The sequence below is a fragment of the Xenopus laevis genome, chromosome 3L (genome assembly GCF_017654675.1).
Source record: "Xenopus laevis strain J_2021 chromosome 3L, Xenopus_laevis_v10.1, whole genome shotgun sequence".
Classification (NCBI taxonomy): domain Eukaryota; kingdom Metazoa; phylum Chordata; class Amphibia; order Anura; family Pipidae; genus Xenopus; species Xenopus laevis.
The window spans coordinates 7,621,178-7,639,726 of record NC_054375.1 but is presented as its reverse complement, the minus strand read 5'-3'; the positions used below and the strand labels follow the sequence as shown (position 1 = coordinate 7,639,726).

Here is an 18,549-nt window from a genome sequence, read left to right as displayed (position 1 = left end):
GCCGATTCAAATCTGAATCCTAATTTGCATATGTAAATTAGGGGTGAGGAGGGAAATCACATGACATGTCACAAAACAAGGAAAGAAAAAAAATAGTTTTTCCACGGTTTCCTTTCCTGACCCTAATTTGCATATGCAAATTTGGATTTGGTTCGGAATGTGGCCAAATCTTTCACTAAGGATTGGGGGATTCGGCCAAATCTGTATCTGACAATTCAGCACTAACCGCGGCCAATGTTCGGGTGCCTTTGCAGGCAACCAATCAAAATTTTCTGCCGATATTGGTCAGCTTGTTTCCAACCATACACTTAACAAATATCGTACGAAATTCGATTCGTACGATAATGTCGGGGCATGTATGGTCACCTTAAAGGGGTAGTTCACCTTTAAAGGAAAACTATACCCCCAAAATGAATACTTGAGCAACAGATAGTTTATATCAAGTTAAGTGGCATATTAGAGAATCTTATCAAACAGACTGTGTGCTGTCTCAGTGATCACCTGACCAGAAATACTACAACTCTAACTGTAACAGGAAGAAGTGTGGAAGCAAAAGACAGAACTCTGCCTGTTAATTGGCTCATGTGACCTAACAAGTATGGTTTGTTGGTTTGTTTGTGTGAACTGTGAATCATACAATCCCAGGGGGCGGCCCTTATTTTTTAAAATGGCAGTTTTCTATTTATGATAATCCAATGGCACATACTACTAAAAAAGTATATTATTATGAAAATGGTTTATTTACACGAAGCAGGGTTTTCACATATGAGCTGGTCTATGCAATATCTGTTTATAGAGACATTGTTTGAGGGGTATAGTTTTCCTTTAAGTTAACTTGTATTCAGTTGTAGAATGACTAATTCCAATATCAATTGGTCTTCATTATTTATTTTTTATAGTTTTTGAATCATTTGCCTTCTTCTTCTGACCCTTCCCAGCTTTTAAATGGATGGGTCACTGACCCTATCTAAAAACCAATGCCCTGTAAGGCTACACATTTATTGTTATTGCTACTTTTTATTACTCATCTTTCTAGTCAGGCCCTCTCCTATTCATATTCCAGTCGATTATTCAAATCAATTAATGGTTGCTAGGGTAAAGTGGACCCTAGCAACCAGATTGCTGAAATTGCAAACTGGAGAGCTGCTGAATAAAAAGCTAAATAACTCAAAAACCACAAATAATAACAAAGGAAAACCAATTGCAAATTGTCTCAGATTATCGCTCTCTACAACATACTAATAGTTTATTTAAAGGTGAACAACCCCATTAAAGTTCTCTAAAGCTGAAACCAGATCTCTCTTTTTTTTTTTAACTGCTCTCAGATTTGAATATCAAATTTATAGTTTGTCATGAAAATATCATGGATTCAGTGTTCGTCTTAATTAGGGATTCACCGAATCCACTTTTTTTGGATTCGGCCGATCCCCTGAATCCTTTGCGAGAGATTCAGCCGAATACCGAACCGAATCCTCATTTGCATATGCAAATTAGGGGTGGAAAAGGGAAAACATTTTTTACTTCCTTGTTTTGTGACAAAAAGTCCCGCGATTTCCCTCCCGCCCTTAATTTGCATATGCAAATATATATGCCGAATCCTGCTTAAAAAGGCCGAATCCTGGATTTGGTGCATCCCTACTCTTAATCTATTCGCACTTGTATTATGAGTCTGCCACTATCTGTGCTAGGGGGATGCTCAACTCGCAACGCTGGAAGCTGTAGTTCAGCATCAGCTAAAGGTCCGCATGCTTTTATATTGCGGCTTCACTGCAGGGTGTGGGAAGCAGTTTTTATTGGACACCGCACTTCCCATGGGACACAGATATTTGCAATACGTTTGAATTAGTCGAATGACGATGATTAGCTCGTTGGCATAACCTTACAAGAGGTAAAAGCCCTCCATCTGCCGCCAGCAAGGGGTTTAATAACCTGGACATGATAGACAATTACTGTCCATAATCTGATCTGCAGCATTGGAAAAAGAATTAATCCTCTTTCATTATGATAATTTCCTCTTCCCCGGCTCCACTGATTCCTTGTATCCGCTGCCTCAGCTTATCTGTCTCACTATTGCTCCCTAATTACTGCACAAACAACGGGTCATGTAATGACTGTCATGCTCAATGATCAGGTCGGCAAATGATGTTCAACCCTGTTATCCAGAATGTGGAAATCATTGATATATTTAAATGTTCTCTTAAAAAAACTAAACGTCAACAGTTTCCTGCTCTTGTTTACTGTGGGCTGCTTTAAAAGGCTATGAACAAACCTGGGGGGGGGGGAGCTGTCCCTGCTGAATTGTGCTTGGTACAGGGAATACCTATGCTGCCATAGTTTTATGGGATCTCTCTGTACAGACTATGAGCAAACTTAGGGGACTGTTCCTGCTGAATTGTGCTTAGTACAGGGGAATACCTGTGCTGCCATAGTTTTATGGGATCTCTTTGTACAGACTATGAGCAAACTTATGGGCTGTTCCTGCTGAATTGTGCTTAGTACAGGGAATACCTATGCTGCCATAGTTTTATGGGATCTCTCTTTATAGACTATAAACAAACTTAGGGGACTGTTCCTGCTGAATTGTGCTTAGTACAGGGGAATACCTATGCTGCCATAGTTTTATGGAATCTCTCTGTACAGACTATGAGCAAACTTAGGGGACTGTTCCTGCTGAATTGTGCTTAGTACAGGGGAATACCTATGCTGCCATAGTTTTATGGAATCTCTCTGTACAGATTATGAGCAAATTTAGGGGGCTGTTCCTGCTGAATTGTGCCTAGTTCAGGGGAATAACTATGCTGCCATAGTTTTATGGGATCTCTCTGTACAGACCAGGTCCGGACTGAAAATTAAAATAGGCCCTGGCATTTCAGGAACACAAAGGCCCAATCAGCCCACTCAGAGGCCCAAACAGCCCCCACCAGCCCACTAAATACTGACTTTCTATGGGACCTTATAGCAGCCCCTCTGGCCAGAACCCACAGATTGCCAGTCCAGGCCTGGTACAGACTATGAGCCAACCTCAACCTCGGAGGCTGTTCCTGCTGATGTTTTAACCAGTTTATTTCTGTCTGTCTGTGCCCCAGGTATCCGGCAGCTGCAGCTTATTTTGCTAAAAGTCTGTCTGATTCTTGGGATTGAGATTCACGTTAATGTCGAGTTCCAAGGTTTGATCGAGCCTCCGGAAGACCAGGAGAATGAGCGTGAGTACTGTAGAACGGTTTGGTACCTTATTAGTACCTTAGTTCCACTTCCTTTTTATTTAGCCTTATGCTGAAGTGCAGAATTTGCATCCCTCGTTTTCCTTTATATAGTGTTTTACAGACAATCTTTATACGTACATAAATTCCTACTCCTGTGGAACTTAGTCTAATTTCCTTACTATAGGTATGTGTGGGTTGAACAGTGTATGCCTTAAAGGAGAGGTAAAGCTTAACTAAAGAAGTAGCTAGAAATGTTGTTCACAGCCCTTTAGCAGTAAAGATCTGTGTCTCCAAAGATGCCCCAGTAGCTCCCCATCTTCTTTTCTGCTGATTCACTGCACATGCTCTGTGCTGCTGTCACTTACTGAGCTTAGGGACCCACTCACAATATACAGTACACATAGAATAGAAATGTCACAATATAAGGCTGATTAGTAATTAATACAGATAATTACTAAATGGCAGCACAGAAACCAGTGCAATTAGCATCAGAATTGAATAATCAGCAAACCTGTAGCATCAGCTTATATTACAGCCAGGGAAGCTCATTTTCTGCTGGATAATTAGTGACGAGCCCTAAGCTTAGCTTCTCAACAGCCAATCAGAGCCCACTGAGCATGTGAGTGTCACAGACACTTTCCAAGATGGTGACCCCCTGTGACAAGTTTGAAGTCCTGGATCATTGCTGCTATTGACAAGCTCAAACTTTAGCCTCGTGCAATAAGTTCACTATATAAAATATGCCATTTTCGTTGGTTAAAAAAAAAAAAAAATTATATATGTATTTAGAGGGATCTCTTATTGTGTCCTAATACTGGCCACTTCCTCTCAGGAGGAGACTCTACAGATCATGCTCCAAGACTTGAGGCTTTGACAGCAACTAATGTACCAAACTATAACAGTGCAGTACTAATGGCGACCTTACTAGAGCTTGAATTTGTGTCTTTTTATACAACTGCCCATTAATGTACTAATTAGCAAACAGCATATACTCCCTTAGGAAACAGAAGCTGCTAAGTTACATACATAGTAACTCCCATGGGTGGCCCTTTCAGAGCCAAAGTTATTTCAGGATCTCGTTAGATGATTAACAGGAAGTAATCTATTACATGCAAGCAGTGAATTTGATATAAAAACTGCAGGTTAGCCACTAACACAAACTTTTTACACTCCTCTTTTATTGTACCGGCCAGGCTCTTTGTTTTTTAATAGGAATGCACCGAATCCATAATTTTGGATTCGTCCTAACCCCCCGAATCCTTTGCAAAAGATTTGGCCGAATACCGAACCGAATCCTTATTTGCAAAAGGGGAAACCATTTTTTACTTCCTTGTTTTGTGACAAAACGTCATGCGATTTCCCTACCCACCCCTAATTTGAATATGCAAATGAGAATTTGGATTTGTTTCGGCCGGGCAGAAGGATACGGGCAAATCAGAATCCTGCTGAATACTGAACCAAATCCAAATTTACATAGGCAAATTAGGGGTGGGAAGGGGAAAAACATTTTCATGATTTCCCTCCCGTCCCTAATTTGCATATGCAAATTAGGACTTGGATTTGTTTTGGCCAGGCAGAAGGATTTGGCCGAATCCAAATCCTGCTGAAAAAGACCGAATCCTCGAACCGAATCATAATTTGCATATGCAAATTAAGGATGGGAAGGGGGAATAATTTTTTACTTCCTTCTTTTGTGACAAAAAATCACGTGATTACCCTCCCCGTCCATAATTTGAGGCAAATTAGGATTTGGATTTGGTTCTGCCGGGCAAAAGAAGTCGGACGAATCCCGCTGAAAAAGGCCGTATCCTGTCCGAATACTGAACTGAATCTGAATCCTAATTTGCATATGCAAATTAGGAATGGGTAGGGGAAAACACTTCCTTGTTTTATGACAAAAAGTCACATGATTTCCCTCCCTCCCCTAATTTGCATATGCAAATTTGGATTCGGCTCGGCAGAAGGATTCGGCCAAATCCGAATCCTGCTGAAAAGGGCTGAATACCGAGTTGAATCCTAATTTGCATATGCAAATTAGGGGTGGGAAGGGGAAAACATTTTTTTACTTTCTAGCTTGATGACAGTCACGTGATGCCAAATCCGAATCCTGCTGAAAAAGACTGATTCCTGGATCCGGTTCATCCCTATGTTTTACTGCTGCCCCATAGCCCCAGTGCATTTTGGGCGAATGTCTCTCCTCTTTTTTGTTGCTTAAGGTGGTGTTGGCAGAAAATAGTGGCCAATCCCATACCTGGAGCTGTGCAGTTACACAACTTTCCCTTGTAATAATCCCACAAATTCTGCAAATTAAGATCTGAGTAATGCTGTTTGCACTGTGCCTGACTGGTTGTGCCACCTATACTGCTGTCTAGTACGGATTTTATGGGGTAATGTTTGAAAACCATTAAAGTCAGGGTCGGACTGGAAGTTGTGGGGCCCACCGGGGCTAATGCCCCAGGGCCCCCCTTCGGCCGCCGCTGCTGCTCCAGAGTGCTTCAGGGGACTAGTGCGCATGCGCGCGGTGCCGCGTTTGTGCGCACGCGCGCAGCGCTACCTTTTTGCACATGCGCAGATATTTTACTCTACCGCGACCCCGAACAAAGTGGGGTCGCGCCGCCCCACTAAGTAGCGGATCTGGGCCGGCGGGGCCCACAAGAGCCCGGGGCCCACCGGGGTTTTTCCCGGTGTCCCGCCGGCCCAGTCCGACACTGATTAAAGTGAACAATTCCCCATTGTCACTCTTAGGGGCTTATTTGTCATAGGTCGAATTTTAGAGTTTGAATAAATTCGCAACTTAAATGGTTTCTTATTTAAGAAAATAAGTGTTATTTTGGCGAAAAAAACCTCAAATTGATTAAGATTTTGGGCAAAACCCTGCAGAAAAAAACCATGAAAACATGAAGACTAGTAACATCTTCAAGTTCAAGGGACCTCTGCCATTGACTCCTATTTGACCTTTTTTAGCTGATGTATTTTCCGATTTGAGCTATTTCCAGGGTCAGGGTATAATAAATCTTAAAAAAATCGTTTTTTGTTTTTTTTTCTTTAAAAACTTGGAAAATGTAAGGGGTTTTTTTTGTTTTTAAAAAGAGTTTTGACCCAAAATGTTTGTGGAAAACACAACTCGACCTTTAATAAATAAGCCCTTAATATTACAGGCAATTGCTCTTTATAGGGGGTGTGTTTGCACTTTTTTTTGGGGATGCTTGAAAACATGGAGCTTAAAGTTCCTCCAGCTCCATGTGTTATTACCCCTAAGGACCTGCTATTCCATGAGCTCTTTTTACTTTCCAGGTGCCGGTTGGAGAGCAAAGTTTCACCCGAAAGGACTCTGTGTGTCTGATTATGACTTTGATGTCATTATTGGTGCAGATGGAAGACGAAACACGCTGGCAGGTAAGTAATGTATGTCCCCATAGAGAACAGCTGCCAGGTGAAACATTTGTATGTGACAGTTTAGATAGTATTTATGCACCCTGTGTACATCAGCTAATTGAATAAGCCCATGTCAAAAAGGGTGGAATATTATATCTATAGGGATTTGGTTCAGGATTCAGCCAAGATTCACCCTTTTCCAGCAGGATTCGAATTCGTCCAAATCTAAGTGTCCGGCCAAACCAAAAACGAATCCAAAATATCACTTGACTTTTCCTCACACAGACAAGGAAATCAAAAATTTTTAACCACACTCTAGGCCCACAATTTTCCCTTATTTATATATGCAAATTAGGGTTTATATTCGGTTCAGAATTCATCCGAATCTTTCGCAAAGGATTCGGGATTCGCCCGAATATTTATTAAATATATATAGTGAATAAAGTACCCCCTCTTGTAAAATATAAGGATATTATAAGTTACCGAGGAGTTTCATGACCATATAAAAACACGAGGCCGAAGGTCATGGGACTCCAAAGGGAACTTGTAATATCCGAATATTTTGCAACAGGGGGTACTTTATTTATTACAAAACACAAGTTTCAGTGAGTCATGTGACAAAAATGACATCACTATTCACCGTTTATAACTGATGACATCAGAACTCACCGTTTATAAGGATATCATTTACAAGATATTCATGGCTTTTGTGTGTATATATATATATATATATATATTATATATATATATATATATATATAGTGAATAAACTACCCCCTCTTGTAAAATATAAGGATATTATCAGTTACTGACGAGTTTCATGACCATATACAGGTCATGGAACTCCGAGGTGACTTCTAATATCCTCATATTTTGCAACAGGGGGTACTTTATTATAATACACAATTTTCAGTGAGTCATGTGACAGAAATGACATCAGAACTCACCGTTTATAACTGATGACATCAGAACTCACTGTTTATAAGGATATAATTTACAAGATATTCATGGCTTTTGTGTATTATATAGTGAATAAAGTACCCCCTCTTGTAAAATATAAGGATATTATAAGTTACCGAGGAGTTTCATGACCATATAAAAACATGAGGCCGAAGGCAGAGTGTTTTTATACAGGTCATGGAACTCCGAGGTAACCTCTAATATCCTCATATTTTACAACTGGGGCTACTTTATTTATTATAATACACAAATTTCAATGAGTCATGTGACTGAAATGACATCAGAACTCACCGTTTATAAGGATATAATTTACAAGATATTCATGGCTTTTGTGTATTATATATATATATATATATACACAAAAGCCATGAATATCTTGTAAATTCTATCCTTATAAACGGTGACTAGTGACGTCATCCGTTATAAACGGTGAGTAGTGATGTCATTTGTGTCACATGACTCACTAAAACCTGTGTATTATAATAAATAATGTACACCTTGTTGGAAAATATGAGGATATTAGAAGTGTCCATGACCTGTATAAAAGCACTCGGCCTCGTGTTTTTATATGGTCATGAAACTCCTCGGTAACTTATAATATCCTTATATTTTACAATTTATATATTTTACTTTATTCACTATATAATGATCCAGGGAGTATCGGCACTCAAATGCAGAAAATACTGTATATCACAGGTTGCACAATTAGAACGTGTATATAAAAAATCTTCAAACCTTAAAAAAAAAAAAAACACTTAAAAATCTTGGTCTTTTATTTTTAACACATTGTATCACAGTCCAAAGTTTTGGTCCTCATTAAGACCTTTCTCAAGATTGTGCAGGTTTGAAGATTTTTATATATATTTGACCACTAACTGGCGACATTTGTCTGATAGAATGAAAATCCAATGGCTTTTTTTTTTTTTTCAAATTGAAATCATTGAATTTTCTAATTTGTTCAGGTTTCCGGCGGAAAGAGTTTCGTGGAAAGTTGGCAATTGCAATCACGGCCAATTTCATCAACCGTCACACGACGGCTGAAGCCAAAGTGGAGGAGATCAGCGGAGTGGCCTTCATTTTCAACCAGAAGTTCTTTCAGGATCTGCGAGAGGCGACAGGTCAGCACCTTGTCTAGTGGCGGTTTGGTGGGAGGAGCTTTCCTTGATGTTGTTGGACTACCACTCCCAGCATTCCAATGGCATCTAAAGTCTTTTTATTTTAGTTAAAGATATATAAAGAAACCATTATTAAAGGAGAAGGACAGGCTAAAATTAAGTAAGCTTTATCAGAAAGAAAGGTCTATATAAATACACCAAGAAACCCTCAAAGTAATGCTGCTCTGAGTCCTCTGTTATAATAAACAGCACATTTCTTTCCTTCTATTGTGTACTCATGGGCTTCTGTATCAGACTTCCTGTTTTCAGCTTAAACCTCCAGGGCTAGGGCTTGAGCATGCTCAGTTTGCTCCTCTCTACTTCCCCTTTTCCCTTCTCCCTCCCTGAGCCCAAAGCTATGAGTGATCAGGGAGAGACTCAGGCAGGAAGTGATGTCACGCAAAGCTAATATGGCAGCTTCTATCCTAAACAAACAGAGCTTCTAGAGCTGTTACTCAGGTATGGTAAAGCATTCTACAGAATAAATAAAGTGTTACAGCTTGCACTATTGTGGCTAATGTATTGACAATAAACTGCCTCAGTAGCTTTTCTTCTTTTTCTTCCTAAGTATATGCCATTATAATTTACTGATATATATATATATATATATATATATATATATATCTTTCCCCAAGACGTGTAATGTATGTATGAATAATGGAGCACTGCACTTTTTGGTTGCATTTGGAATTTCCCCAGCACCCCATGCTCTTGGAAATGAGGAATTTGCAATGATGTTATTCCATTCTGTTGTCTCAGGGATCGATCTGGAGAACATTGTCTATTATAAAGATGACACTCACTACTTCGTTATGACGGCAAAGAAACAAAGCTTGTTGGAGAAGGGAGTCATCCTGCAGGTCAGTGTTTACTCTCTTTTCTCCCAGCATTAGATAAACACATTCTGCTCCTATCATAGCATAGAAAACCCAGGGGAAACTGCCCGTACGTGAGCAAGTTTGGCTCAGCAACTCCAGACTGAGGGGGTGTCTTATTGTTTTTGTTTGAAGGTTAAAATGATAGCTTGCTGTCCGATATCTGATTGGAGCTCTGCCTGATATCAATCAGGTTGGTGCCAGTCACATGGATGCAGGCACACAGAGCCTTGGTCTCCGCAGGCTGAGAATCGGACTGGTGTGGCTGTAGCTTTAAAGGAGAACTAAAGCCTAACAAATGAAGTAGACTAGAAATGTTGTTGTGCTTCTGTACCAGCCCAAGGCAACCACAGCCCTTTAGCAGTAAAGATCTGTGTCTCCAAAGATGCCCCAGTAGCTCCCCATCTTCTTTTCTGCTGATTCACTGCACATGCTCTGTGCTGCTGTCACTTACTGAGCTTAGGGACCCACTCACAATATACAGTACACATAGAATAGAAATGTCACAATATAAGGCTGATTAGTAATTAATACACATAATTACTACATGGCAGCACAGAAACCAGTGCAATTAGCATCAGAATTTAATAATCAGCAAACCTGTAGCATCAGCTTATATTACAGGGGAAGCTCATTTTCTGCTGGATAATTAGCGACGACCCCTAAGCTTAGCTTCTTAACAGCCAATCAGAGCCCACTGAGCATGTGAGTGTCACAGACACTTTCCAAGATGGTGACCCCCTGTGACAAGTTTGAAGTCCTGGATCATTGCTGCTATTGACAAGCTGAAACTTTAGCCTCGTGCAATAAGTTCACTATAAAAAAATATGGCATTTTTAACCATATTCATTTTTAGGGTTTAGTTCTCCTTTAAAGAGTGGTGGCCTAGGGGCTAAACAATCGTCCGCATTTGGTTTATTGCATGGGTGACCCAGTTTGTCACCCAGGCTCGTTCATGCACCTGCCCAGAGCAGCAGATCTTGGCATGAATGTTTTGAAATATATAACTGCAAAATGAGGATGATGATGATGATAATAATAATAATAGGAAAGCAAGCTTTCAGTTTACCAGAGTTCATCAAATATGGGAATGTGGCTCTCTATTTATGCTTACGGTCGCATTCTAACATCCATTTGCAGTCTGACCTCTTTCATACATGTCAATCCTACAGATCCCTTCTTCTAAATCCTATACCATTTCCAGACATACTTGCTACAGAGTCCTGTTTCCTTCTTAGAGATCCCTGCTGTGGCTCCCATTTGCTTTCCAGAGATCCCTGCAGCAAGTCATAGAGATCCTTGCTACAAGTTTTGTTTCCTTCCCAGAGATCCCTGCTGCAAAATCCCATGTATGGGATCGGTTATCTGGAATCCCATTATCCAGAAAGTTCTGAATTACAGAAAGGCCGTCTCCCATAAACTCCATTTTATCCAAATAAACCAAATGTTTAAAAATAATTTCCTTTTTCTCTGTAATAATAAAACAGCAGCTTGTACTTGATCCCAACTAAGATATAATTAATCCTTATTAGGGATGCACCGAATCCAGGATTCGGCCTTTTTCAGCAGGATTCAGTTTCAGCCGAATCCTTCTGCCCAGCCGAACCGAATCCTAATTTGCATATGCAAATTAGGGGCAGGGAGGGAAATCGCATGACTTTTTGTCAGAAAAAAGTAAAAAATGTTTTCCCCTTCCCACCCCTAATATGCTTAAATTCGAATTCAGTTCGGTATTCGGCTGAATCTTTCGCGAAGGATTCGGGGGTTTGGCCGAATCCAAAATAGTGGATTCGGTGCATCCCTAATCCTTCCTTATTGGAAGCAAAACCAGCCTATTGGGTTTATTTTATGTTTACATGATTTTCTAATAGATTTAAGGTATGAAGATCTAAATTACGGCAATATCCCTTATCCTGAAAACTCAAGGTCCAGAGAATTCTGGATAACAGGTCCCATACCTGTACCTTGTACTTTATCCAAACGAAGATATAATTATTCCTTATTGGAAGCAAGACCTGCCTATTGGGTTTATTTATTATTTAAATTATTTTCTAGTAGACTTAAGGTATGAAGATCCAAATTACAGAAAGGTCCCAAGCATTCTGGATAATAGGTCTCATACCTGTATTAGTATTTTGCCTGTTTAACGTTATTTCCTCTGCCTGTAATAGGACTATGCTGATACAGAGCTGTTACTTTCCCGTGCCAATGTGGATCAAGAAGCCCTCTTGAACTACGCCACAGAAGCCGCCAGGTTCTCGACCAATCAGCAACTACCCACGCTGGACTTTGCCATAAATCACTATGGGCAGCCGGATGTGGCCATGTTTGACTTTACCTGTATGTACGCCTCGGAGAATGCAGCCCTCGTGCGGGAAAGGAACAGCCAGAGGTTGCTGGTGGCATTGGTTGGAGACAGTCTTCTGGAGGTCAGTGATTCTGTTAAAGGAATTGTTCAGTGTAAAAATAAAAATGAGTAAATAGATAGGCTGTGCAAAATAAAAATGTTTCTAATATAGTTAGTTAGGCAAAAATGTAATGTATAAAGGCTGGGTTGACTGGATGTCTAACATAAAAGCCAGAAAACTACTTCCTGCTTTGCCGCTCTCTTGCTTTCCACTGATTGGTTACCAGGCAGTAACCAATCAGAGACTTGGGGGGAGGGGCACATGGGCCATGACTTGTTTTTAATCTGAGCTGAATGCTGAGGATCAATGGCAAACAGTTATGTCCCATGTGGCCCCCCTTCAAGTCGCTGACTAACTCAGAGTTAGAGAGTTGAAAAGCAGGCAGTTGTGTTCTGTTTTGTTATGTTAGACATCCAGTCACTCCAAGCCTTTATTCTAGGGATGCACTGAATCCACTATTTTGGTTTCGGCCGAACCCCCGAATCGTTTCGCGAAAGATTCAGCCAAATACCGAATCTTAATTTGCATGGGAAAACATTTTTTACTTCCTTCAGTTGTGACAAAAAGTCACACGATTTCCCTCCCCTCATCTAACTTGCATATGCAAATTAGGATTTGGATTCGGCCGATTCCGAACCGGATCCTGAATTTGATGCATCCCTACTTTATACATTATATTTTTGCCTAACTAACTATATTAGAAATTTTTTTATTTTGCACAGCCCATCAATTTACCCCAGTTTTTATTGTTACACGTTACTGTTCCTTTGACCCCTTATTTCCCAACCCCCCTGCTTCTATTAGTTGGTTGTGAGCAGGTCTTGAAGTCAAAATAGGCCCTGCCATTTCAAGTACATAGAGGCCCAAACAGCCCCCCACCAGCCCACTAAATAGTGACTTTCTATGGCATCATACAGCAGCCCCTCTGGCATTTGCCAGAACCCACAGACTTTCAGTCCAGGCCTGGCTGTGAGATATCAAAAAGAAGCTGTTGAGAGATTACAGACTGCTGGCCCTGGGCCAGTATTAAGTATTTGACACATGTACAGATATGTGATACTTGCCCTTTAAGCCTGTGTGTCAGTTTCAGCAGACATTTGGCATGGCATAACTTGGATGTTTTCTAGTGGGTTTTCTGCTGAGTGGAGCAGATTCCACGCCTGCCTTACAAGGAGCACTGTGAGCATTTTATTTTACACCTTTATTTGTAGTTGAGATTCCATAACTCGTTGCCAAAATTGTTTTTTTTTTTTTACCCACAAGTCTTAGCACTTCTTTGGCTACACATTCTTTGTGTGTGTAATAAAGGGGCGAACCTTTATTCATATTAATAATTTGTATTAATAACACATAATAAAATATGCATGATCAATGATTAAGCCTACACAATTAAGAATAGAATTAAATAGATATACTTCTCTTTGTATGATTGTAGTTACAAGAATAACCGTTTCTGCGTTAATTCAACACCAATCAGGGAGCCCCGTGTCCTTCAGGTTCCCAATAACCAAGTGATGATCCAAAATGCTCAGGCAAAGCTCCTGAAGCAATGTGGAGGCTCCCCTTTAGAAAACCCCCCTAACCCAAATTTGTGCATGACTGAACCTAGGATTTGATTCATATATCAAAGCAGATGTATACATTATAAATCATTATGAAATAAATGATAGAGAACCACTTTGCTGCAGTGTATAATGGAATGTATTTCATTCTTGTATTTTTTTTTTCTGTAGCCATTCTGGCCCATGGGAACCGGCATTGCACGGGGGTTTCTAGCTGCAATGGATTCCGCATGGATGGTACGAAGCTGGTCTCAAGGCGCCAGCCCCATGGAGGTGCTAGCAGAAAGGTGAGGAGCAATCCTAATGGGGTTGCACTAATTCTAAAATCACTATGTATGTAGCTACTTCAACTTACTAACACTTCTGCTCATCACACGTTTTGCTTTCAGAGAGAGTATATACAGGCTGCTCCCTCAAACCACCCCTGAAAATGTGAGCAAGAACTTCAACCACTACAGCGTCGATCCAACCACTCGGTATCCCAATGTCAACCTGCAGTTCCTCCGACCCAGCCAAGTAAGCGTTTTTAACATTATTCTGACTCTTCTAGCTATTGATCAATCACATTTACCTACATTTCTGTTTTCTAGAGTAAAGACTGCAGAGCTATGCCATGTGAGTCCAACTATAGCTGGATGTGCCCAGATGGTTGGGCATCATCATCTAAATTGTCCTAATAGCCCAAACAAATCTAGACATGTGTGGCCAGCTTTATTCTCAATATTGCTATTGTACTTTTTTGTACATGCAAAACTTATCCCCTCATTTCCTGGTGATTTTATTTGGATTTTCTTTTTACCTTCTCCTTACAGGTGCGTCACCTTTACAATACCAGTGAGTTGAAGGATCCAAACATAGATATTGGGAACACTGTGAACTCAAGGACACCCATTTTGGGCAGAAATGGTTAGTTCCGATGACTTTCTGGGCTGTTATCATTGCTGGAAACTATGACAAACAAGGTGGACCTTGGTGCCGAAACACTTACCGTAATTGAGTTTTTTTGAAGCTAAGGTTCCAATAATGCACTTTTATAGACATTATGACATTATTCCCTATCTTTGCAGAGGTCGTAGCCCGCACCAGTAAACTTCTCGGATGGTGCCAGAAGCAGATGGAGGGTTACCCCGGAATCCATGTGACCGACCTCACCATGTCTTGGAAGAGTGGCCTGGCATTGTGTGCCATTATCCATCGGTACCGCCCTGAGCTCATGTAAGGAACCATAGGTTTATTTCAGTTGACTGTATATATAATGCAATGTAATAATCAAAAGTAAATGAAGTTGGGCCTGGTCGAGCTAATATAGTAAAATCATTTTGTACTAAAGTTGCCTTAAATTTCTGGCCTGGCTCATTAAGGTGCACAGTCGCTAGAGCTTCAAAAACTTCTTAGTGATGGTGTCCTTGCTTTATCTCGCAGAGCATCTCTCTCTTCCCCTTATGATATTGCCTTGTCCCTTCTCAGAAACTTTGACTCTCTGGATGAACACGACGTGGAGAAGAACAACCAGCTGGCCTTTGATATTGCCGAGCGGGAGCTGGGGATCTCGCCCATCATGACCGGGAAAGAAATGGCTTCTGTGGGGGACCCGGACAAGTTGTCCATGGTCGTTTATCTCAGCCAGTTCTATGAGATGTTCAAGGAATCCGACTCAGGTATGAATCCTGTTACTGTAGTGGATCCTAAACTGGATGGCTGGGGGCCCAGACTGAATACCAGTGTTATTTAGTGTTATTTAGTGAGAAGACCCTTGCCCTTCTAGATACACCTGGAACCTTACCATGAAACTCAAAGTGAATGAAATATTGGGTGAAAATTTTTATTTTTGCTTCTACCTCATCTGCTGTGCTTCCTTTGCTCTTAGCCATGATATTATTTCATATAGTATGTCCTGTACTTGCCATAGTGCTGAAAGCTTATATAACTGGACTTAAATACCCTCCATGTTTATGTATGTAGAACAATTCCAAATTAAGGAATCCATATAGGGTGTGGCTAATTGGGAAGTGGAGTGGAAGGTGTGCCTTGCTGCAACTAGGCATGGTTGGGGCAGATCGGGGTTGTTGATCTATGACAGTGATCCCCGAACCAGTGCCTTGTGAGCAACATGTTACTCACCAACCCATTGGATGTTGCTCCCAGTGGCCTCAAAGAAGTTGCTTCTTTTTGAATTCTTGGCTTGCAAGCAAGTTTTGGTTCCATAAAAAACAGAAGTACTGCCAAACAGAGCCTCCTGTAGGCTGCTAGTCCACATTGGGGCTTCCAATAGCCAATCACAGACCTGAATGTGGCTCACGGGTAAAAAAGGTTGGCGACCCCTGATCTAAAATGTTGATATGGGGTCATATTTTCTTTTTCACCTCCCGTCACTTCCCCATTAATTACAATGCTGTGTCTTGTGTTTGCAGAGGATGCCAACCAGTACACGGATGAGAAGGCCGCACTGCTGGGAAGTACCAAGTCACCCATCTCTTTTCTCAGCAAACTCGGGCAGACTATCTCTCGGAAACGCACTCCCAAGGTTTGTGGGTTGTTACAATGGCCTTCATTAGCAACAAACACAGATTTTGCCAAAATTTCTCAATTTCTGCAGTGCTTTCATTTTCCTTCTCTCTTTATTTCTCTAGGACAAAAAGGAAAAGGACACTGATGCCTCAGGAAAGCGAAGGAAAACAAGTCTGTCTGAGGATGTGAGTAAAAAGACCTGTGTACAAATACCTTTGTTTCAGAGTAAAATACACAAGTAATGTGTCTGTGACATCATGCATGCCCTATATGGGTTAATGTTCCCAACATTTTAAGTAAGTTTTTAGTAGTTTACTAGGGTACCCAACTTTGGACTATATTTCAGCTGTTGGACAACAAAAGCTTTACTCCACTTGGTTGACAATATAAATCTTAATGTAGAAGTAACCTCAAGTAACCTCAGACTTCTAAGATCCTTATGATTTACAGGCGGGGTCCATTATCCCTTATAATACATGAGTGATACTCAGAGTTCCCTGTATAACTCAGCCTGCAGCCTTGTGTCTTTATATGGTCACAGAACCCCTCTGTGACTTCTAATTAGGGATGCACCGAATCCACTATTTTGATTCGGTGCATCCCTACTTCTAATATCCTTATCATTTATAGTAGGGGGTACATTATCCCTTATAATACATGAGTGATACTCAGAGTTCCATGTATAACTCAGCCTGCAGCCTTGTGTCTTTATATGGTCATAGAACCCCTCAGTGACTTCTAATATCCTTATCATTTACAGTAGGGGGTACATTATCCCTTATAATACATGAGTGATACTCAGAGTTCCCTGTATAACTCAGCCTGAAGCCTTGTGTCTTTATATGGTCACAGAACAACCCCTCAGTGACTTCTAATATCCTTATCATTTACAGTAGGGGGTACATTATCCCTTATAATACGAGTGATACTCAGAGTTCCCTGTATAACTCAGCCTGCAGCCTTGTGTCTTTATATGGTCACAGAACCCCTCTGTGACTTCTAATTAGGGATGCACCGAATCCACTATTTTGATTCGGTGCATCCCTACTTCTAATATCCTTATCATTTATAGTAGGGGGTACATTATCCCTTATAATACATGAGTGATACTCAGAGTTCCCTGTATAACTCAGCCTGCAGCCTTGTGTCTTTATATGGTCATAGAACCCCTCAGTGACTTCTAATATACTTATCATTTACAGTAGGGGGTACATTATCCCTTATAATACATGAGTGATACTCAGAGTTCCCTGTATAGCCCGCAGCTATTTTTTTCAGTAACTTCTGATGTTTCTAATTTAAAATAGCACTTGCTTTATAATGAAGTAACAATGCTAATTACTAGTTAACTTGGACATATTTAGAATATTTACATTTTTTATCGTGGTGGTTTTCATTTTCAGCTATAATTAACTATTCCAAAACCAAAATTGGTGCTAGCATGTTCTGTATTTAGAACATTTTGTTTATTTTCCCTGTAACTTTATCCTTTGCTTTGTTCAAACCCCTGACTCTCTCCTTATGTTGCAATAAACCATATTTAGAATGTTTACGCTTGTTTAAATGAACCTATTGCAGGAGGAAGCTCCCCGAACACAGCGGGAGGAAAAGCCGTCGTTGGTGAGCGCCATGGCCGAAAGGCGGAATGAGACGGCTTCTGCCAGCAACCAAAACAAAGTCAAATCGATGGCCACTCAACTCTTGGCCAAGTTTGAGGAGAACGCCCCAGCCCCCAATGCCGGACTGCGCAAGCAGGTAACATGTCTGAGGAAGGGAGATAAAGATTGTCTGATATGGGGAAGATAATAATCTGTTTGTAATAATGTTAAACTAGGTCTTAATTGGCCATCATGTGCTGGATGAAATTGGCCTTCTCCAGGCCTTCGAGTGTTCCCCATGCATGGGCAAGTAATATGCCGACTTATCCTGGAGGGGCTTAGTTGGTAGCAAATATAAGCCTGTAAATGCCCACATTAAGACAAGCTCCTTAAAGGAGAAGGAAAGCTATCAAAGCAGTTTATTTCCAATAGATAAGCTACAATAGTGGAAGCTATAACACTAGCAGAATGCTTTACCATACCCTAGTAAACAGCTCTAGAAGCTCTCTGTTTGTTTAGGATAGCAGCTGCCATATAAGTGTGTGACATCACTTCCTGCCTGAGTCTCTCCCTGCTCACTCATAGCTCTGGGCTCAGATTACAGCAGGGAGGGGAGGTGGAAGAGGGAGAGAGGAGCAAACTGAGCATGCTCAAGCCCTAGCCCTGGAGGTTTAAGCTGAAAACAGGAAGTCTGATACAGAAGCCCATGAGTACACAATAGAAGGAAATAAACGCAGTGTTTCTTTTGACAGAGGACTCAGAGCAGCATTACTTTGAGGGTTTACTGGTGTATTTATATAGACCTTTCTGATAAAGCTTACTTAATTTTAGCCTGTCCTCCTTCTTTAATGACATAATAACGTTACAGGGAGCCATTGTCTCTGGCCACTGCAAACAAAGGCACTC

The 18,549-nt window shown here is 40.8% G+C and overlaps 1 protein-coding gene across 8 annotated transcripts in view; it reads left to right on the top strand.

Moving 5' to 3' along the window:
* The window catches only part of mical3.L (microtubule associated monooxygenase, calponin and LIM domain containing 3 L homeolog), a 168,153-nt gene that overhangs the window by 80,875 nt on the left and 68,729 nt on the right, over nt 1–18,549 (top strand). For 7 of the 8 annotated variants that reach the window (XM_041585913.1, XM_041585917.1, XM_041585915.1 and 4 more), the window contains exons 4-16: nt 3,087–3,203; nt 6,498–6,599; nt 8,501–8,656; nt 9,452–9,552; nt 11,739–11,996; nt 13,709–13,824; nt 13,927–14,053; nt 14,350–14,443; nt 14,605–14,752; nt 15,005–15,195; nt 15,949–16,061; nt 16,168–16,230; nt 17,624–17,800. In XM_041585913.1, the coding sequence (XP_041441847.1) occupies nt 3,087–3,203; nt 6,498–6,599; nt 8,501–8,656; nt 9,452–9,552; nt 11,739–11,996; nt 13,709–13,824; nt 13,927–14,053; nt 14,350–14,443; nt 14,605–14,752; nt 15,005–15,195; nt 15,949–16,061; nt 16,168–16,230; nt 17,624–17,800 (1,763 nt within the window). Of the gene's footprint in view, nt 1–3,086; nt 3,204–6,497; nt 6,600–8,500; nt 8,657–9,451; nt 9,553–11,738; nt 11,997–13,708; nt 13,825–13,926; nt 14,054–14,349; nt 14,527–14,604; nt 14,753–15,004; nt 15,196–15,948; nt 16,062–16,167; nt 16,231–17,623; nt 17,801–18,549 lie in introns of those variants that run through there. The other variant, XR_005966189.1, reaches the window with a different exon arrangement.